Source organism: Phyllobates terribilis, unplaced genomic scaffold (assembly GCF_046119375.1).
Source record: "Phyllobates terribilis strain yellow unplaced genomic scaffold, ASM4611937v1 Scaffold_5__5_contigs__length_657084704, whole genome shotgun sequence".
In the NCBI taxonomy this organism is placed as follows: domain Eukaryota; kingdom Metazoa; phylum Chordata; class Amphibia; order Anura; family Dendrobatidae; genus Phyllobates; species Phyllobates terribilis.
Genome location: NW_027362765.1, coordinates 155,508,789 through 155,530,880, shown reverse-complemented (window position 1 = coordinate 155,530,880; position 22,092 = coordinate 155,508,789). Strand labels below are relative to the sequence as shown.

Genomic DNA, 22,092 nt, shown 5'->3' with positions numbered 1-22,092 from the left:
TGTAAATATCATTTTCCATAAATTTATAGTTAGTCCTTGTTCTTAATGGGACTCACAATTTAAGTTGCCAATCTCAAAACTCGGGCCACTCTCATGGAAGCTAATTAACCCGTTGGTATCTTTTTGGAGCGTCGCAGAAAACCCATGCAAAGAACATAGAGACTCTGAAGCAAATTGATCACAATTATCTAAATGAAGAACTGTCTTTGTGACCTATATCAACCAATGACAGTGCATCTTACCACAGATGTTTAAGAGATGAAAGCTGATTGCTATGGGCAACAAAGACAGGATTTTTCTTCCTGTTTGTATTTTTTTGTATTTTACTCTTAGCTTGGTTTGAACCCAGATAGCTAGCGCTGCATGGCCATAGTAGGTTGCGCTGGATGCGATGCATGGACTGTATAGAAGACTTGCATAGACCATGATCTTCATGGGGTATAGTTTGCTGTAGGTAGAGCACACCTGTATCAAACACTCTACACACAGTCCTTGCAAACATTACCTACACAGCATGGCATACATTTGTGTTGAATGAGAAAATGGGGACACCATCTTGGAAATTGGTAGATTCTTACTTCTCCTTGATCCTTGACAAGAGCTAAAGATCTGCCTGAACTAATAAATGAAGTCACCAAGAAATCAAATTATGATGTGATGATGAGTTGAAATGTTTAAGTTTCATTTAGGAATCCCTTTGATGGTTTGGAATAGTAAAAAAAATAAAGAGACATGACTGAAAGGTAAAACCAAGTACGATGGTAAGGTAAAACCAACTACAATGGTAAAACCAACCTGTTCCTGATTGAGTTGATGGTCTTATAAATAATGACTACATCTACTTGATTTCCAGTCTGTTTAGACACTGTAATCTATGATGACACTTTACCTTGTGAGGATAGAAGGGAATCAATAACAATGCCATTTACCTGGGGGAAATTATTATTCCAAAAGTGGACATGAGAATCACGTGGCCAATGTAAAGTTAAGCTCCTTGTTTGACTTCTTAAGGTGTAAGGCCATAAGTAACTTTATAGTAGTTAATTAAGACCTCTTCCTGCTTCCATAACCTCAATAATATATGGAGAACACAACATCGTTATATCTAATTTCATGGGGGAGATGCCAACGTCGGATAGAGAAGGACCACCGATCACATTGACTGTTTTGGACCATATCACATGCTTTATTTCAGCAATCAAAATAATTAAAAACATCTCAAATTATTATACAATAACAAAACAGGTACAGATCCTTTGGTTTTTTTTTCAGTTCAAACCCCATGGTATCACTGTCTAGTTTTGGTTTGGACAAAAAGTTGGAAAAAGGAAGGAGGAAGAAGGAGAACGAGAAAAGGAAATGGTGAAGACAAAGAGGACGAGGCAAAACAAAAAGGTGAGAATTACACCAACACAGACAGAACCATATGACCTTGTGTTCACGGGAAAGGGGTTTAAAGAAGGTGGTAATATGGAATGAAAATAGCACCTTTGTTTAGGGGAGGTACAGGGGATAAATATGGACAATAGATCCGTTTTATTGCTTAGCACCAAAAACTGAAGCTATTATGAAGAAGACCATCAAAGAAGCAGTGAGACCTTAGCACCAAATGAATGGGACACAACAGTGAGGTAGTCTCAGGAAAAAAAACACATTAATACTCTACACTGCTCACCCTTCTAACACTGGAAGAGCCATCAATATTAAGCTGTTTGTGGGACCTTCAGTATGACAAGGATGAAGCTTAGCATGGAAGAGGAACTTCAAGAATGATGGAGAAGCAGTGAAAGGAGACACTCACACCCAGAGGACAAAACCCAAGTCTTTCATGATTCCAAAACACTCTCCACACACCTTCAATTTTATTTTTTCATATTTATTTTTTTTGCCACCTGAACAAATGAAAAACAAAAAAAAACATTTTCTTTTTCTTAAAAAAGGTGCATTACATGAAATGATCTGGTTTACTCCTCTTCTACTTTAGGATCATCGATCCAAGAATCTCATCATCTCAAATCCGGGGACAGTCATAATTTCCATTTTTTTTCCAAAGGGAAAAGGACATCTTCAAGGTTCTGGAAAGGCCAATGTAAGCAGGGGCACAGAAAATGGGAGAGGTGATAAATCTCCATCCCGTGAACACAACACACGGGCGTGGTCTGTCCTTTGAGAGATGTTCTTCAAAGCATGACTATCTGTTTGTTTTTTCGTGTAATGCTTACGGAAACAAGAAAAGTTTTAGAGATGAGAGGAACAACAATTTCAAGTCCGCATGAGATATTCTCCTGTCCTGGAATTTGTGTTTTGTTTTTACACGAAGCAGACTGGTCCGATCTCAATTCCGAATTCCTGGTCTGCAGCTCCAATATCCATGGGTGCAACGTCAGTGATGGGCAGGCGTGATGTCTTTGATGTTTTGTATTCAATGACTGTCTTACCCCATTGTCCTGTGTGTTGCTGTAGAAGAAATAAGGATGATTAGTATATTATTTTTCCATAATATATTACAATAATGAATTTGGTATATTACAAGACACCAATATAGTGCAATGAGTCCACCTTCTACAGTAGTAGGACAGGTTAATTGGGAAGAATATTGAAATCTTTGTCACTCAAGGTTCGCATGTTCTCAGAATTTTACTTACCGTGCAGCCATCTTCTGTGACACTGTATGTGAAACGGCTATTGCCCTCTGCTCTGATCTCAATTTCGTTGGAGCCTTGGAGGAGCAGAGCCTTCTTCAAGTTACCAGTTTCTTGATCCATGTAAGCCACGCTGTTCTTGCAGTGGTAGGTGATGTTCTGAGAAGCTTCAGTGGCCATGAGGCGGAGGAAGGTAAGTTGGATGGCAACATCAGCTGAGTCAGATCCCTCACTGCCGTAATCAAACTGTAAGTAAAAAAAAAAAAGGGTTGTTATGCTTCCTATTTGTCTGCCATGACATCTGGACAAATGGTTTGGGCCTGTTATAATCCATTACTAGGGCATCCCATTCTATTGAATTGTATTATGCTCGTGCTTACCTGGAATCCTTCACTCATTGTCTCTCCGAACCAGACATGCTTCTTTTCACGTGGGTTCTTGCTTGTGTACCAGTTCTTCTGTTCAACTGTGGATTGAGTTGGATACACACAGGTTTCTCCAGTCTCCATGTTGCAGAAGACCTTGATGGCATCAAGAGTACAGCCTTGGTTGGGGTCAATCCAGTATTCACCTGTGTAAAGAAGAGGAATGCCAATATGATATTTTTGTGAAGAACATCCATGGGTATGGTCAAGACTCATATCTGTATCATAAGCACATAATCTTACCGCTCTTCCAGTCAGAGTGGCACATCTTCAGGTCACGGCAGGTGCGGGCTGGGTTCTTTCTGGTACCCTCGGGACTGCGGATGTTCTCAATCTGTTTGCTCAGGCTCTTGAGGGTGGTGTCTACCTCCATATCACGGTCACGCATGACGTTGGCATCATCAGCACGGTAGTGTCTATCAGATTTCTCTTGAGGAGGCTGGGGCATGAAGCTGAAGTCAAATCCACCACTTGGAGGGCCAGGAGGACCTGGGGGACCAGGAGGTCCAGGGGGACCCTAAATTGTATCACAGAAGAAGTTGATGTTTTAGCCAAGGGAGGATTATACCACCAACATAATTTGACCAATCTATAAATAAAAAAATAAGGATACTCACAGCAGGACCAACATCACCATTACGACCACGTGGTCCAGGAGGACCAATGGGACCAGGCAGACCATTAGAACCATCTTTACCAGCATTGCCAGAAGATCCAGGTGGACCCTATAATTTATAAGTACATAGTTAATCATATGTATTGTAAACATCTCATAAATCTAACCTACACATATAAACTTCTAGTACTGATGGAGAATTGCAATAAAATAATACTTACTCTTGGACCAGCAGGACCAGAAGCTCCAGATGGACCTTGTTCACCAGAGGAGCCCTGAAATAGAGATGAATTATTTCTATATGAAACTCAAGTTTTAAAAGTTTAAGACCTGGAAAGGAAAAGCTGTGAGTAATAAACTCCTTATCTATCTATTATTTATTGAACACAAGTACTCACAGGGGGGCCAGGAGGTCCAGGAAGACCGTTGAATCCTCTGTGTCCCTTCATGCCTCTTTCTCCTTGTTCACCAGCTTCACCCTTGTCTCCACGTGCGCCTTGAGCTCCCTAAATTAGACAATATATTGGTTATCTCAAAAATGCATAGGAAGAGTGTTGAAAATGTAAGCAAGTGTAGAAAATAGGGCTACTTACAGCGGGGCCACGAACGCCAGCAGGACCAGAAGGACCAGCAGGACCAGCGGGACCCTAAAAAAGAAAAGATAGAAAGAAATTAGGAATATATTTAGCTAGTCAGCATCTTCAAAGCTAACTCAATATCTTTGATTTGGTTATTAGTCTGTTTGACATTTTGTGAAAGTGGCATTGCCTGAGTTTTTGTGTTGAAATCCTTCAAAATCTAACTAAGGGACTTGAACTGAATGGATTACAGAAACCACATGACTATTAGACTAATAAGCATTGAACTATGTTAAATAATAAGATGTTCCTTTTTGTAACTATGATGAAATGCCCTCAAATTCAGAGATATAACCTGAAACTCCTGCTCCCCAGTACTACATATGTAAGAGGGCCACTTCTTACCATGTGCTATACTAGGGACTTAATGTGTGGCAGATTGGCTTTTGGGCCTTCTTATGCACCACAACCAGAATAATAGAATCATAGAATGTTAGAGTTGGAAGGGACCTCCAGGGTCATTGTGTAGAACCCCCTGCTCAATGCAGAATTCACTAAACCATCTCAGACAGATGTCTGTCCAGCCTCTGTTTGAAGACTTCCATCGAATGAGATTTCACCACCTCTCGTTCCACTCATTGATCACCATCACTGTCAAAAAGTTTTTCTAATATCTAATCTGTATCTTCTCCCTTTCAGTTTCATCCCATTGCTTCTCGTGTTTCCATGTGCAAATGAGGATAAAGCTGATCCCTCTACACTGTGACAGCCCTTCAGATATTTGTAGACAGCTATTAAGTCTCCTCTTAGCCTTCTTTTTTGCAACTGGTGTAACTGCTTCCTCTGCAATCCCTATAGCTATGCCAAAGCTCAAATTTCACTTTCTCAATTAGATCGGGTACACATATCAAAGACTTTCTATATGTCCATTAGTAATATATAGCATCCTACCCCTAAAATGTAAATATTGCAACTAATAAAACTTTGATCCAAAACCAGTAATCCTTACTTAGTAGTACTTATCTAATGGTATAAGTTGAGATAAGAGCGAACACTCACAGTCTCACCACGATCACCACTCTTTCCAGCAGGGCCAGCTGGGCCGGGAGCCCCAGGGGCACCAGGAGCACCAGGAGGACCAGCAGGTCCGCCCTCACCACGATCACCCTATAGAGAATGAAATTATTAAGTTAAGAAACATTTTTTGTTATTACACTAAGTTAATTGAACAAATGTTGCTATATTGGTGGTATTTACCTTGGGTCCAGCAGTACCGTCACGACCAGGGGAACCTTCAGATCCAGGAGAGCCCTAAAGTAGAAGAACAGATTATAGGTGAAGATGAGCTGCCTTCAATTCCCCTTTTTGTGCATAGAAGATAATAAGTCATTTTAGTTCTCTATGGTATTACACCTGCTAAGATGACAAATGTCTTTATTTTATGAGTGTCCTAACAATAGTCATAGATTTTATTTTTTATTACTGAAACCTATGTCTTTCTTATGTATATTAACCAAACCAGGCTGGGCTTTGATAAAACAGGGTGACAATATGGTAGTAGCCATGATGTCCCTCATTCCTCAGTCTTAGTCCCCTGCATTTTGTCAAATACTAAATTAGAAGATACATGGACAAGTAATAGTGCTACTAATAATAACCCTAATATTTTGGTCGGGAAGTAAGAGTATTCATTCTGTAAATGTATAAATATCATAGAAGGCTTACCTCACGACCGGCTTCACCAGGGGGTCCAGCTAAGCCTGGAGGTCCAGAAGGACCAGGGGGACCACGTTCACCACTTGGACCACCTGGGCCTTGTTTGCCAGGTTCACCCTAAATGGTAAGGCAAAAGAAAACAAAATAAATGAGTGTGATTACATGGTCACTGGGGATGCACATCTGTAATGTAATACTGAAGTATGGTGTGAGAGTTTTATATATGGTGTATATATACATATACATATACAGTATATATATGTATATATATATATATATATATATATATATATATATATACATATACATACACGGTATATATACAGTATGTGAAATTGTGATGAAAATATACTATTAGATACTAAGCAATTGCCTGATATTTTCTCCCATTTTGAATGGAATAGGTTAACTTTGATGTAACATAATTTACACAACAACTGTTGAGGCCTACAAGAATGGGAAATCTTTATGCACTAATGATGTGTAATATTCTATATCAATATGATACTCACAGTGGGTCCAGGAAGACCAGAGAAACCTCTTTCTCCTCTCTGTCCGGGAAGACCAACGGTACCACGGGTTCCAGCAATACCTTGAGGTCCAGGAGTGCCAGGGGGACCCTACAAAGTCAAAATCAGATAAATTTCAGAAATGTATCACAAACATTGAAAACAAATCACTTATTAGAGTATTGCCATTTCAGATATTTATGGCATATCCATAGGAAATGTCATAACAGTTGAACAGATATACGTCTACCTTTTGATATAAGTAACTCTCTGAAGAATGGGACCTCATCTTGTGCTATTGTAGATAGATAGATCATACTCTATAAGAGTTCTGAAGCTAGCTAAGCAAGCATACTTGGTTATTCTCTGTACTCCCATAGAAGAGAAGAGAGAGAAGTGCATGTGCGGCCTACTCTTCACTCACAGCAGTGGCAAAATGGGGTTAGGAGACCCATGTTGATGATATAGGTACTAGTCCAAATAGAGTGACCTGCATTTATCAGACATGTATGGCATAATCTAAGGATATGTCATAAATTTATAAGATGGGAATAACACTTTCATTTTTTACATAAATTCCCATGCCATGCATAATGGTCTTGCTTATGTGGCCACATTATCACAGGGTATTTATGCACTACATGGTACGTACACCATAGACAAAAAACCTATGGTACTTTCTATGTTTTTATCAATCAAGGCTTCAATTTTGTTACAGAACAAAATAATGGCTATAAGCACAATTAGGGCCACACTTACAGAAGGGCCATCACTACCAGGAGAACCTTTCTCGCCAGAGGGTCCAGGAGGTCCAGCAGCTCCAGGTTCACCAGGACGTCCAGCAGGGCCAGTCTCACCACGGTTTCCTTTTTGTCCTTCCTTTCCAGCTGGGCCAGGTGGTCCTGGAGGTCCAGCATTTCCCTAAAAATTATAAAGGTAATATGTAGTATGACCACTACCTTAATTTTTGATCACTAATGCCATAGTGTATGTGAAACCTATATTAGACATTAGCAACATTGATCTATCTATTTGTATGTGTAGTTATCACATAGGAGTAATGTCATGGTCAAAGGTGGTACTTACAGATGGGCCAGGGGGTCCAACACGTCCAGCAGCACCAGGGAAACCAGTAGCACCCTACAAAAGTGAAAGACACATCAGGAAACTTGTGTTAAACAAGATATTGGTGGCTCAAGCAGTCATTGAGTCAAAAGAACATATATCAATGGATTTACTAGTTCACTCATACTTACAGGAGGACCAGCAGCACCACGAGTACCTTTGGCACCAGGAGCACCAATTGCACCCTATATAAAGAAAAAGCATACATATAATCATGAATTTATAAATATTAAAAATAATAATCATTAACTGATAGGTGTAAAGTATCTACAAATGAACTTACAGCAGGGCCAGGAGAACCAGTAGGACCACCAGGGCCTGGAGGACCAGCATCACCTTTGGGACCATTGTCTCCCTGTTCTCCCTTGGCACCAGGTTGACCATCAGCACCCTAAAGAGAGAGAAGTACAGGTAAGTCAGAGTATTGACTTGGTAATGGACCATAAAATATTATGCTTGACAAAGACTCCTGCATGGGTAGAAACATTACATTTAGTGTGGGATGAGTTAGTAAAGCTCACATAACTTTACCTGTATTGAAGCTTTTACGCAATTTATTTAATTGATTCTGTGGTTTGGAATTGGGATTTTTGGGAATTTTGTGACTTTGTATCCACAACTGACTAACCAATTCTTTGGGGGTGAATTAGCTACATCTAATTATTCTGATGAAGGAAAAAAATTCTAGGCCATAGCAAAGCTCAGAATGGCCCACAAGTGAACAGCGCCTCGCACAGTGCACTGGATGCACAATATGCAGACAAAGGCAGCATACAGCATCTCATTTATTTAACAAACTACCTATCTTAATATTTTATGGAACACAGGCTGGAATTACATAAAAAGTAGCATTCAACCATGTAGTATCCTTCATCCCTGGCCAATAATATTGGAAGTAAAGATAAGGGCAATTCACCAAAATGGAGTAAATAAGTTTTGTCTGCTATTTGCAAAAGTTTCAACTGGTTTCTATGGGAAAGAACATATATCTTCCTATATAAAAATTGGTGACAATGAGAATATCTTGATGTATACAAGAACCAAAAAACTAAATCTTGAATACTTACAGGAGGACCAGCAAATCCAGCAGGGCCAGATGGACCAGGCTCACCACGCTCACCCTATGGGAGAAATAGGCAGACTATAGTCATAAGGAATTACACGACTGTGAAAATGGTGGTGGTCAACTTATATTAACAGGAGATACTTACGGGACCACCACGGGCACCAGTGGGGCCAGCAGGGCCAGCGGGACCAGCTTCACCCTATGTAAAGGAACAATGAGTTATTATCAATGATGAACACTGGAATAGTATAACCATGGCCCACTACAAAATAGAGCCCAATAACAGACATGGGATAAGGGGGAAATATCATCCTTCCTCATTAGTAAGCATGCACTGAAACATAGGCTTTATGACCAAAAAAGATTGCTCATGCAAAACTAAATTTTGCCTGGTGTAGGACAACTTTTTGTATCCATTTCATTTTTGGGGTTGGATTGCAAATATTCAAATGTATTGTATACAGATTTTGTCAATATAACTTTTTATTGCTTATGAGCTAGGGGCCATTTTTCTCCTGTATAAGTGTAACACCTGATCACTGGGAAGACTCCACTTACTTTGTCACCAGGAGCACCAGATGGGCCAGGTGGACCAATTGGGCCAGCAAGACCTCTAACACCATCTTTACCAGGAGCACCATCGCTTCCTTTAGGTCCTTGATCACCCTGGAAGAAGTAGTGGAGAGATTTGAGGACTGTGAAATATAGTATAACGTAAAATTGAGTAGTAAGAAATAAATTTGAGAATCATAGAAGAAAAACAATTCAGGAGATGAAATAGTAGAAGGAATAGGTGAATTGAGGCATTATTAGATCACTAAATACCATTTTCAGATAATTCTTTAAAAATGTAATCATGGATTGGCACTTACTCTGTCTCCCTTAGCACCAGGCAGACCGCCAGCACCACGCTCACCGGGCATTCCTTGAAGTCCAGGGGATCCTTGACCACCAGGGGCACCTGGAGCACCAGCTTCACCCTATTATAAGGAAAACATAAGAACACTTGATGAACTAAACTTAAAATTTGTGAGCATGAAGGTTCTTACAACCTGATAAAATTGACTAAACTACCCATATTTTCCAATATTTAATGGTTCATTACTGGTTCACACTGAGAAATCTGAATGTTTTACTGTACTATTTCAGTCCATTTTATGTTTCTATCTTTTTACTTAGCATGTATAAATGTTCTTAATATCTACATTGAATATAACAGTCATTCACTATTGATCACTTGGTCTCTGAAGATGAAATTGTGCCCCATCATTTGTGGTCATGTCAAGGTAAACTCACCTTAGCACCATCGTTACCAGGAGCGCCATTAGAACCACGGGGTCCCTGAGGGCCAGGAGGACCTTGGGTACCACGTTCACCAGGGAAACCTCTTTCACCCTATATAAGATAAAGGTAGTAAGCATGAGATGATCAAATTTATGGCAGACATACTGAGAGGGGTCACTAATAAATAATTTTAGTCTAAACTAAGTTGAGTTTCTTACTAGTATCTGTAAGGCCTAATGTTATAGAATACCCTAGAGATTACCCATCAGAGTAATGCTATCTGGTAGTAAAATACTACAAATTACTATTTTAGACTAAATCTTTCTATACAATGACCAGTATAAGGTCTGACTATTGGGCATTACATAATCAATGTCATAGTCAATGTCTAAAGATTTCTGTATAAATATATGATACTTACTCTTGGGCCACCAGGACCAGGAGGACCAACATCTCCAGGTGCACCCTATGATGAGAAGTTTGAATGTTAATACCATTAAATCCAAAAGTGACTGAATATTTAAAATTTATTCCAAAAGGTATTTTAGCAATCCACCTTTTCTCTCTGACCTCCTCTACCAATGCCTCCATTGGTTACCCATTGTCCAGAGCATTTAGTATATGATGCTAACCATGGCTGTCCACAACCAGCCCCTTCCATGCATCTGAGCTGATCGTTTGATACATCCCCACATGTAGATGCTCATCATATGTCCATCTCCAAGATCTCTCTTGATCTTCCCCAATGCTTTGGACTTGCTACCCCAACTGGTCAGACTTTTACCCATCTTTCAAACCTTCAAAAGCAACCTCAAAACCCATCTCTTCAGACCATTTTGACACTTCACTACCATTTAAACAGCTCTTACCCTCACCTGTTTCATTTTTCCCCCTTCCCTTGTTGTTTGTAAGCCCTCACGCGCAAGTTCCTATTTCTCTGTACCGGTCTGTCAATTATTTAGTCCATATTTTGTACTTGATTTTTGTTTGACATTATCTACTCAAACTTTAACCATAATAATTAATGATAATAATAAAATATATCTTATGATTTGTCGATCTTAATACATATCGGATATAGTTTTCAATAGCGACACCAAATTAGTGGCAAAATAATTCAAATCCATTATGGGTATTCCAAACAATTACATTTTCATTTATCTATATGTGTATCCTCACCTGTTCACCGGGCTTGCCACTCTCACCAGGAGCACCTGAAGATCCGGGAAGACCCTAAAAAAGTAAAAATAATGTTGAATTTTTTTTCTGAATGGTTTTACTAGTTTAATGTATAGTTGCAAATAGCTGAATAATAATTTCCAGGACTATTAGTATTAACATAGGTGGCTGTATGGTGCTGCAATCATATGACTACATAAAGGGTCAAGACATTATTTCCATCCACTGTAAAGTAATTCAATTGAGCTATGTAAGCTCAGATGTAAAGTGGTCATATATATTAGATGAATTCCAACAGGTCCTCCCAAGTTTGGCATTACCAGACAACTGATGTGTATGATGGTATCTTAACTCTCCCACAACAGCAAATGTTAAGTGAAAGCATGTTTGGGCATGTTAAATCTCAACATGCTTGATCTTTTTGCTTTCACAGAAGCTAAGCTGCCACTTAGGGATCAGCTTACTCCCACTTCTCATTGAGAATACATGTACACTCAGCCAATGTGAGTATGGAAGGTTGGGAAAACTAGACGTTGGACAACATCTTTCTAAGGCCTGGAAATTAAGGACAGCCAGCTGCTATGTTCTTAGTAAAAAACTTACTTGGAATCCAGGGGGACCAGCGGGACCTTGTTCTCCTCTCTCACCAGCGGGACCCTACAAAAGTATAGAGGCATTGGTTAGTTATATCTGCTGGGAAACCAATACTCAATAGATATTATTGAGCAATAGTGAGAAAAAATAATACTTACAGCAGCGCCATTGGGACCTTGAGCACCAACTTCACCATCTTTGCCAGGAGCACCCTAAAAGAGGCAGAGAATATCATTATGAATGAAGGCTTAAATATGCCTAACAAGCTACTCTTCAGTTAATTGCTTTACAATGTTGGAGTGACTCCTAGCTTATGGTATTGGTATATGATGTTGGTAGTTAGTGACTTAGAATTAGTAAAGTTTGGAATTACTGCAGTTTGGAAGAGGGATAGATGGAGGAAGCTCACATATAGATGGCGGTAGTAATGAGCTTCTTATATATCTGGCAGAAGTAGACATACCATTGGTACAACCCATGGAGCTGCACAGCCTAAAAGATAAAGGGAGCTCACTTCCACCCTCAAAGCAGCTAACAGGTTATGTCATAGACACATCATTACACTGCAAAGGGCCCATATACTGTTTTTGCACTGGGGCCCTCTTCTGTCTGTCCACCCTTGGTATACTGTATTATCTGAATCTTGGAACATATGCTACATTTTTGTTGATTATTGACTAAAACTAATATTTGAGATACTTACAATTGCACCAGGGGGACCAGCAACTCCTCTCTCGCCAGTCTTTCCGGGCTCACCCTATGGAAGTTAGAAAAATATATTAAACACATTTTGCAAACCAGTTAAAACTGTGAAGGAACTGGATAAAAAAATAAAAAAACACTTACAGCAGCGCCTTTAGGACCAGGGAATCCCATTACACCAGACTGGCCTCTAGCACCATTTGGGCCAGGAGGTCCGGGGCGGCCATCTTGACCAGGGGCACCCTATTTCATAGTCAGGAAACAAAAATCACATGTTAGAATGCAAAAATCAGTTACGTATATCTAAATTAGATGTGGTTCTGGAAGATAAGGAAGGCAACTTACAGCGGGACCAGTCTTGCCATCAGGGCCAGGGCTACCAGGGCTACCTGTCAGACCCTAAAAAGGTAGGGCAGAAAGAAACAAGGCTAAGTTGTATTCTCCTGGTAAACAGAGAACCATACATTTAATTTCTTAATAAGAGCTTTTCGCCCTCTTTGGCTTTTTGTGTTATGTCCTGTTATAATCTCTTACTTTAGCACCAGGAAGACCAGGCTCTCCAGGGCGACCAGACTCGCCATTAGATCCTTTGGGACCAGCAGCACCAACGGGACCACGTTCACCAGGGGGACCCTAGGTTAGAGCAAGAGTCAATGTTTAGATACAGGAAAGAATATAACTTTTAAGTCACAGTATTAGAGATGGCCATATCAGCTCCAGTAGTAAAATGTCATGTCTACAACAAGTGACATTACCATCCAATCCAGGGTGTGGTATACACATACACATATACAATGTGTAATAGTAGTAGAATGGCAACTAATTTTGAAGTCTTACATCTTCCCACCAAGTGGGAGATTCAATGTAGCTATATTTCAGCCATAACTTCATAGAATATCAATATTAAGTTGTCCATAGAGAAGTCTCACCTTGGGTCCACCAGCACCATCAGCACCAGGGAAACCACGGCTACCGGGTCCACCCTATTGATGACAAAATATGGTCAAACAAATGTTGCTCAAAAGGTAGACATAAAATAATAAGATCGATGAAAAGATAAAAAAAATCTATTATTAAGCCCATTGTTACAAACCAGAGCCCAAGATCCACCAACATGTCAACATATTACTCTACATCACGAAGTAGGGTTCAGAAAATGGTTGCCATCCTTTCTTGTATGTATGTTTAAAAGCTCAGTACTGTTACATGAGTGTAAGAAACTCTTAATAAATGGCCAAGTAGATAATACCTCATCGGAAGAATACCACTATATCCAGGCAATAATATTACGCCAGATAAAAAAAATTGAGGGGACATTTTTGTATATATTATCATTCCCATACATGAAGCAAAACAATGCACAGGATCTGAGATCCTTGTTCTTGAATTAATATATGAAGACAGCCATATTGTGGACTGGATTAAAATTTCTAGAGTAAAGACAGCCAATAAATTCAACAGGAAATAGTGATTATCACTGTTCCTTATATGATATCACTGTCATTTAACACACTGGCCTAAGAAATGACTTCCCTCAGTTCTTTCTTGGACTTAGGCCATATCTCCAATATACCAGTGTCCTCAGGTTTCTCTAAACTAGAAGATCAGCTGGGAATTGTCCCCTAAAATATTGAGACTATATGTTGTGGAATACCACAACATGGACTCAATTCTCTACATGTCCAGGAGGTTTTTGCCATATACTTTACTGTAGATTTAAACAAGCAAAGCAGCCAAAAAATACTTGTAGAGATATTAGTCTGGAAATATGACCATTACTTAAAAACTTTCATCTTATACACTACATATTCACAATTATGAACCAATATTCTGGTTTCCTTAGGATTTATTTGAAATGACATGTCATGGTAGACAATTTTCAGTCATACACTAATACTTTTGTAGTCCCCACTAACTACAGTGAATCTGTAAAGTAACTGAGAAGATGGGTGAAAGTGAAAGTGAAATGGTCAGTATGTATTGATCGTTTCGGGAATTCCCAAAAGTCCAAAACAAAAATTCTGACAAGATTGCTAAATTGGCAAAATAGACTTTTAGGTCACTTACACGTTCACCAGCAGGTCCGGGAGGTCCAGCAGGTCCAGGTTCTCCACGGGATCCTCTCTTTCCTTCTTCACCAGAGGGACCTGGGGGTCCTTGAACTCCAGCGGGGCCCTGAAGAAGATTAAAAAGTGAGCATTTTGGTTCCATCATGATTAGATCTGTTCAAATTAAAAAAGAAAGATAAAGATGATACTTACAGATTCTCCTTTGGCACCAGGTTCACCTTTGTTTCCAGAGGCACCAGGTTCTCCCTATAGAGTGAAGATAAAGTAACGTTTTAGACCCAGTTTAACACAAAAAATCTAGTTCTTATACTATGTAGAATTAGGCGTCACTTTCAGTATTGAAATACTAAGACTACATGTAATCAAGCATGGGCAATCACAGTGCAGACTTATACTAACTTAAATGAGCTATTCAGAAGATGTACTCACAGGGCCCAAAAAGGGGGCACAGGTTTTGTGTTATACTTACATTGTTACCTTTGGGACCAGGAGACCCACCAGGGCCCTGAGGTCCGGGAGCACCACGGGCACCAGGGAAACCAGGAGCGCCAGCAATACCAGCAGCACCCTATATAATTGAAAAAAAAAATAGATCAAAGCAATTATTGAACAACACAACATAATGGTTGGTGTGTAGCACTAAGGTGTGCAATATAAAAGTGGTTAAAGAGAAAATCATCCTGGGTACTTACAGGAGCACCCTTGGCACCAGGTTGACCATCAGTACCAGGATTTCCCTAAAATAAAGAAGACCCAAGTCACTGAATCTGTCTTAATGATGATTCCAGAATCTTGAGTATGAAGATGCCAAAGACACTTACAGAACCACCGGGAGCACCAGCTGGGCCATGAGCACCAGGTTCACCACGAGCACCCTGAGGACCATCAGGACCGCGAGATCCTTGGGGACCAGCATCACCCTGTGTGATAAAGAATAGGGGTCACTGTGGAGCATAAACTGTATTATCTAGTCTTCTAAGATGTGGATTATGTGACCAGAAGTGTGTCTAGCTGGCGCATAATGAACATAGCTATTGGTGGGTATGGAGGGCTTACACTACTTTGTTTCATTTTGAGTTGTATATCATTTAATTAGTAATCTATCTGCCATATAGTTACAATTACTTCATAATACAGAGATTCAATTCTGAAAATATTGTGCTATCTGCAGATGAATGAAGTCTTACCTTGGAACCAACACCACCAGGGAATCCGGGAGGTCCACTTGGGCCAGTGGGGCCCTAAAATAATGGAACATAAAATTGGTAAGTCACAGCAGAAGACATTTGCTTCCTTCTCAAGTGCTGAAAATCCTCAATAACAATAACTAATGAACTTATATTGGTGTACTCTAAAAGGACAGGTGCATCCATTTAGTTTTAACTACCATTAGATCTAAAAATTTTTAAACCATCATAGAATTTTTTTTTCTTCATAGTAATCCAAGATTACTTACTGGGGGACCAGCAGCACCAGGAGCGCCATCATTACCACGAGCACCCTAGCGAAAAGAAGAAAATGATTCCCATTAACACCTCTTATATGATTCTTCAGTACACCACAAGGGTTTTGGAGGTAAGAACCAATATACTTACAGCAGGGCCAGAGGGTCCGGGACGACCTCTCTCACCAGGGAGACCACGGGGACCCTAAATAAGAAAAGGATAAAATCCCATGATTGTCTACAAGTTCGACACTACATATGATATTGCCTTGGTTCTTAATGTTTCCCATTTGACCTAAGTTTATTTTCATTGTCATTACCACTTATCTCATATAGACTTAAGAGCAGCCATATGCATTGGTTTGAGGCCTAGTGATCCATCATGACAAATAGCCTCCTCACCCACCCATGTTCTATATATAGACATAAGTGATAAATATTGTGAATATACCCAAGTAATATATACAGTTATTTAATTACCCAAATTTTGCTTGTTTTTCTGATTTTCTGGATTGTGGGATTGTTGTACCCTGACCTTAAAACTATCAACTCCCCCCTTACAAAAAATACTACTTACCACTTGTCCAGGAGAGCCATTCTCACCAGGGGCACCAGGTTCTCCCTAAACAGATAGAGAATAACAAATTAAGACCACCATAAAGAAGATATTGGTCACTCGACCATTACCTAAAGTGTTGTATAAGCTAAACCTACCTTGGGACCAGCTGGACCAGTATCACCCTTGGCACCATCAAGACCATTGAAACCCTATGTATGGAGAAGAAAGGTATGAGATCTTGCACCATTTCTGAAGGAGGATGAAACATATGAATGATGCTTTCATGTTGAACTCACTCTGTGTCCCTTCATTCCTGGAAGACCAGCAGTTCCTGGGAGGCCACGGGCACCCTAAAATGTAATTGGGAGAATGTTAGGCATGGCCACTGATAATAAGATAATGACTACAAAGTCCCTTATGTTCACCACCAACAAATCTCTAATAAAGTCAATAAATGAATTTCACAGTTTCTAGGGTCCTTATAGAAATTGTTGTGATGTTAATAATAAATATATCTCAGATGATTGCCAGATAACATCTTATTATCTCCAGAAAGACCTTTACTATTTAACCCTTAAATATTAAAATTATGTGATATTCTTACCTGTGGGCCTGGGGGTCCACGTTCACCAGGGCGGCCAGGTTTGCCAGCTTCACCCTATTGGAAAAACAAGGCAGGTAATTGACAGAGGAACCCACAACGTTCTGCCATTGGGTACAGTTTCCCCCACCTTTGCAGGGTACGTATAATATCCATGTACTACAATGCCCGAGGCCTACCTAGTGAGAACATTGGAATATGCCATGCAGGTAACACTGTGCCAGTCTGCTATGGAGCTGGAGAAGCTCAGTTGGCTGAAGCCTACTTTACAGCAGGTTCTTCAAGAATGGGCTTCACTAACTTCTCTATGATCATAGTAAATAACCTCACTTAATTCTAATGTTCTGAATGAAACATGACTTTAGAAGATGGGATTATCCAGTCTATGAAAGTTGTCCTACCAATAAAAAAAAAATATGCTCTGTCTTTTTAGATTCCTAATTGGATACAAATCAAAATAAATTTATATTTTCTCCTTTTCAATTTACAATACTTACATCTTCACCGTTCTTTCCTGGAGGTCCTGCAGCTCCACGGGGTCCCATAGCACCCTAAAAAAGAGAATATGTTTATTAAGTCAAAATATTGGTTTAAACTGGGCCAACCTTATGTGCAGTATAACCATGCACTATATCCAGTACCATGCCCATGGACCTCTACTAAGCTAGTAAACTGGCGTAATATAATGGTCTAGGTTTTTCCATTTTGTCTATGGCTGGGGCTTTATGCCAGGGAAGCCTTCATTAAAAAAAGATTACATAAATGCAAATAAAATCCAAAAGTATACACAGGGACATCATGGGGATGGGGTTTGCATTGTTCTCAGTGCAATAAATGCTTATTGAAGTTGGTAGGATTAGGGCCTTACCGACATTCGGTAAACAAGGCCTAAACAGCAAGTACATAATTAACTTGCTAGGCCTATGTTTTATTAAATGGGAACAAACTATGTTAAGGGTTTCATTAGGTCTCCAGCCATATTATCACTTTCTTCTTCACATTGACACCATGTGACTACCTCCATAGATATGACACCATATTGACTTAATAGGCTCCATAGATATGACACCATATTGACACCATGTGGCAGTCTCCAGAGTAACAGGCCATAAAAGTTATTGCCTTTTGGCATTGGCTGAGGCCTAATAGATCTAATTGGATATAACTATTTACTTTCCCAATTTCTTCAAATCCATTTCAGAAGAGCTTTAGCACCAAATCTAGAGGGTAAAAAGATACTTACAGCAGAACCGGGTTCACCGGGTTCACCAGGGGGTCCTTGGAAACCTTGAGGTCCCTGTAAAAAGTTAGAGGGGTGCAAGGTTAGATAACTTCTATAATGCGTCCCACTCAAAGCCAAGTGGTGGCATGAGGTCTACTAGGAATGTATCTTCCCTGAAGATACTTACAGGGGAGCCAGAAGGGCCAGGAGGACCACGAGGACCCATTGGACCCTAGAATAAAAGAAAAAGAAGTCAACTTGAGTTTACCATATCAATTACCATAACCCCAAGTAAGGGATTTTCTTTCCCATAGATGTAAGATACACAATATTGGAGGCACTTATACTTTGATGTAATATGATGTTACTATGACATTCTTTTCCTTCAGAAGTATTGTATCAATTGTAAAATGCAATTTAGTGACTTCTTACCATTGGGCCGGGCATGGAGACACCAGCTGATTTCTCATCATAACCGTAAGACATTTGAGGAGCAAAGTTCTGTAGAGGAGAAAAGAAGTACCATGGTTAGATGTGAAGATTGATCAGCCATAATGGAGGTAAAATATGTATGATCAGATAGAATGCTTACTCCGCCAAGGCCAGGTGGACCAGGGGGGCCTGGGGGTCCAGGAATTCCAGGTTGTCCGGGAATGCCATCTCTGCCAGGTGTGCCAGGTAGTCCCTTTGTAGAAAAATAAAATGCCCAATTACTAGAAGGTATTAAGATATCATACAGCGAGACTCACTATACATAAGAGCCATGAAGTAATTACTAAGAGTTATTGTCCCATAAAGTGTGGAATGTCTTAAGTACAAGTCCGGACAGAATGAAGTAAGTGTAGAGATCCTGAGCTGTGCACTTGGGATTTCTTAACAGAATTTGTCTCTCTAAGGGCAGAGATCAGATTCCTGCAGGTAACGGCCTGCTTAAAGGCAAAGCTCCTCAGCCTTGACATGAAGGTCATCAGCTTATATATGTCAATTAATGTCTTCAGGGGCCGCTGCAAGATATGACCAATTACGATATCTTGGCCTAAACTCTGACACTCACCCTCTCTCCTTGTGGGCCGGTCTCTCCCTTGGGACCCTAAATGAAGAAAAGGATAAAAAAGTTGAGGCCAAGGATGCAAGTATAAATCAAGAAGAGTGAAAACATAATAGATTATACATTAGATGTTCTCCAAAAAATGACTCACCTCAACTTGAGGTTCTGGGACTGTTGGATAGAAAGAGAGAGGGTTCAGTTACTAATTATTGGATATTGGCTTCATCGTACATGTGACGCTATAGTGTGTTATGCTTATTAGATTGTTTTTATTCTGTGGGATGTTTTGCTATTAAAACCAATATGACATTGTAAATTCTAGGCCTACATTGCCCACCACCCCTCGCTTTTATCTCATTTCTTACAGTCAGAGCCAGGGCATACTGGACAGCATTCTCCGAATGGGATTTCTGGGTTTGCGCAGGAGATGTCTTCACAGATCACTTCATCGCAAAGGACGTTTCCACTGTCGCATACGCAGATCTGGCAGGGTTCAGGTTTCCATACGTCTCTGTCATTATACCTAGTACCTTCATGGGTGCATTGAGAAAAGATGGCTGCAACGACATTATGATCAATGTTAGTGCAGAACGCACACGACGTAGACCATCACAATCTAATGTCAGCGTGAAATCCCACCTGCAGAGAAGCATATCTCCTCTAGAAACCATGAAAAGTACCTTTCACATTAGCTTGCAAGGGGTTAAAGTGCAAGGGAGGAGGGGGCACAGCTGTTTTTGTTTTTTTTTTTACATCTGGATTAAATGCAAGAAACAAGAGAAAAAACCATCATCTGGTTCCCATCAACCAGACTCAGTGACAAGGGTAAAGCTGCCAAAATACTGAGGGTGGGAGGAGGAAACAGAAGAAAATATTTGGAAGAGATCTGTGTTTTCCAGGCTAGGGTCTCTTCCAACCAATGTGCATCATAAAGTCTCTTGAGCCATGAGGGACAAAAGAGGGGGAATACAGTAATGCTGCGCTCAGGGCAGAGGGAGAAGGAGGAGGAGGAATAATGGAATCTGAGAAGGTGAAAATGTTTTGGGTGGGAGTAAAGGCTGGTGGTGAGATCCTGTGCTAGAGGCGGAAACCGTGGCCTTCAAGAAGATGAGGATGTACAGGATGAGGCATGTTCAGGTACAAGTGGAATGTTAATAGGGGCTGAGGAGATCATCTCACAAGAACAGAATTGACATATATACATTTACTGCCTCCAGCTACCATAAACATCCAAAGATTAAAAAAAACTAATAATAATTACGTAATTAATTATTCTAAAAATAACTAAAATAGCAAACATGTTGTAAAAATATCTAAAAATTACCTAAAATCCCAATGCAGGAGTTAAACAAAAGTTTCAAAACATTTTTTTTTTCGCACCCCACCCATTAATGTCATTGCTTTACATTCTCATGCCACTAGGTGGCAGTGGTTCAAGATAGGCAGGAAACAATAATAAAGCGTATAAAGAAGTAAAAATAGAACATTGTATGTTAATCCTTTTAAGGATTTCCAGGCATTAAATAAAAAAAGAGTAAATACATTATAATGGTAAAAGGAGTAACACTTGTGATAGATGGAACACAACAATAGATTTTGCATCTTGCCTGAAATATCTATAGTTGCCACCAGGTGGCAGCAGTGTAGTAGCTTGGACCAGTATGGTAAGTAAGCATCCTGATGCTGGAGTTCTGAAGTTATGTCTAGACTTCTATATACTGGAATCTGTTAACAATCCCAGATGAATCACTCCTTACCATATTTTATTATCCAGCTCCCCCCCACCTGATGAGTTTAACAGAGTGTAATGAAAGCCACATGCAACTCTCTGTCCCTCAAGCCCAATTTCCATGCAGAGAAGTCAGGGCACTCATGAGATAATATGTTTTCAATAAAAACAATGCATTAACTCATACAGGAAAAGGGGATAAAGAGGAATCCCACCCCCCACTTTACGTTGGTTCTTCAAAGATCCCTACATACCTTTAACCCATTAAGTACATGCATGCAAAATTCAGAACTAATATCCACTGTTGCAAAAATGAGCTTTCCAGATGCATGGGTAAGCAAGTTTTACTGTAGAACTACAACTCCCAGCATTGCACCAGGATCTGGAGAGCATCAGGTTGCATACATTGTATCTATGACATTGAGCAATTTACTATGGACTCTTCAGGTGCACCCATCCTTGGTGATGTAGGTGACCATCCAAGACCAGAGCAGATAACGGAAGTTGCACTCACCATCATCTTCTCCTTGACATCTTGCTGCTAGGATCGTTGCTGCTATTACCAGCAGTAATCTTGTATCCACAAAGCTGAACATGTCTAGCAATCAGACATGTAGACTCTCTGTGGTCCTGTCTAGATCTTCTTAGGTCCTAGTCATACAGGGGTAGGTTTAGTGGTATATCTCCAGTGCAGACCCCAGCAGAAACTTCCTACTGTGTCCCAGCTGGACAGGGTCCCCTTTTATATCTATGCTCCACTTTGAGAGGTGGGGTCCTGGGATCTTGCACTCTCTATCCCCTTTTTTTAAGGTTGGAACATTGGTCCAGCCCTTTAACCAATACCAATCTTATGCACAGACTCCTAAGGAAAAAAAAGAACTTCAAACAAAGGCAGCTCCTCCCTGTGCAGAAGGCTGAGGAGTCTTATTCTAGCTTAGTCTTTCTTAGCCCAGACAAGATACTTTGTCTTTCACATTGAACTTA

At 40.1% G+C, this 22,092-nt stretch overlaps 1 protein-coding gene across 3 annotated transcripts; it reads right to left on the bottom strand.

Annotated features, from left to right (window-relative positions):
- Positions 1 to 1,158: 1,158 nt before the first annotated feature.
- COL1A1 (collagen type I alpha 1 chain) lies at positions 1,159 to 21,859 on the bottom strand. 3 transcript variants are annotated; one of them, XM_073683257.1, is made up of 51 exons: positions 21,623 to 21,859; positions 19,745 to 19,936; positions 19,531 to 19,550; positions 19,386 to 19,421; positions 18,924 to 19,016; positions 18,764 to 18,832; positions 18,519 to 18,563; positions 18,353 to 18,406; positions 17,607 to 17,660; positions 17,113 to 17,166; positions 16,805 to 16,858; positions 16,664 to 16,717; positions 16,527 to 16,571; positions 16,101 to 16,154; positions 15,962 to 16,006; positions 15,693 to 15,746; positions 15,327 to 15,425; positions 15,198 to 15,242; positions 14,975 to 15,073; positions 14,698 to 14,751; positions 14,504 to 14,611; positions 13,366 to 13,419; positions 12,971 to 13,069; positions 12,782 to 12,835; positions 12,581 to 12,679; positions 12,438 to 12,491; positions 11,893 to 11,946; positions 11,744 to 11,797; positions 11,141 to 11,194; positions 10,383 to 10,427; positions 9,974 to 10,072; positions 9,550 to 9,657; positions 9,236 to 9,343; positions 8,823 to 8,876; positions 8,679 to 8,732; positions 7,895 to 8,002; positions 7,743 to 7,796; positions 7,573 to 7,626; positions 7,246 to 7,407; positions 6,490 to 6,597; positions 5,987 to 6,094; positions 5,519 to 5,572; positions 5,321 to 5,428; positions 4,277 to 4,330; positions 4,082 to 4,189; positions 3,905 to 3,958; positions 3,685 to 3,792; positions 3,311 to 3,584; positions 3,023 to 3,213; positions 2,646 to 2,888; positions 1,159 to 2,457 (listed from the first exon to the last, which is right to left on the bottom strand). In XM_073683257.1, exons 1-51 carry the CDS (start codon positions 21,702 to 21,704, stop codon positions 2,311 to 2,313), a joined length of 4,335 nt encoding a protein of 1,444 aa, XP_073539358.1. In that variant the 5' UTR covers positions 21,705 to 21,859; the 3' UTR covers positions 1,159 to 2,310. The 3 variants fall into 3 exon arrangements, with proteins under 3 accessions (XP_073539358.1, XP_073539359.1, XP_073539360.1); XM_073683258.1 differs by lacking the exons at positions 9,236 to 9,343; positions 9,550 to 9,657; XM_073683259.1 differs by lacking the exons at positions 7,895 to 8,002; positions 8,679 to 8,732; positions 8,823 to 8,876; ... (5 more) ...; positions 11,744 to 11,797; positions 11,893 to 11,946 and having other exon boundaries at positions 12,447 to 12,491.
- Between the last annotated feature and the right edge of the window lie 233 nt (positions 21,860 to 22,092).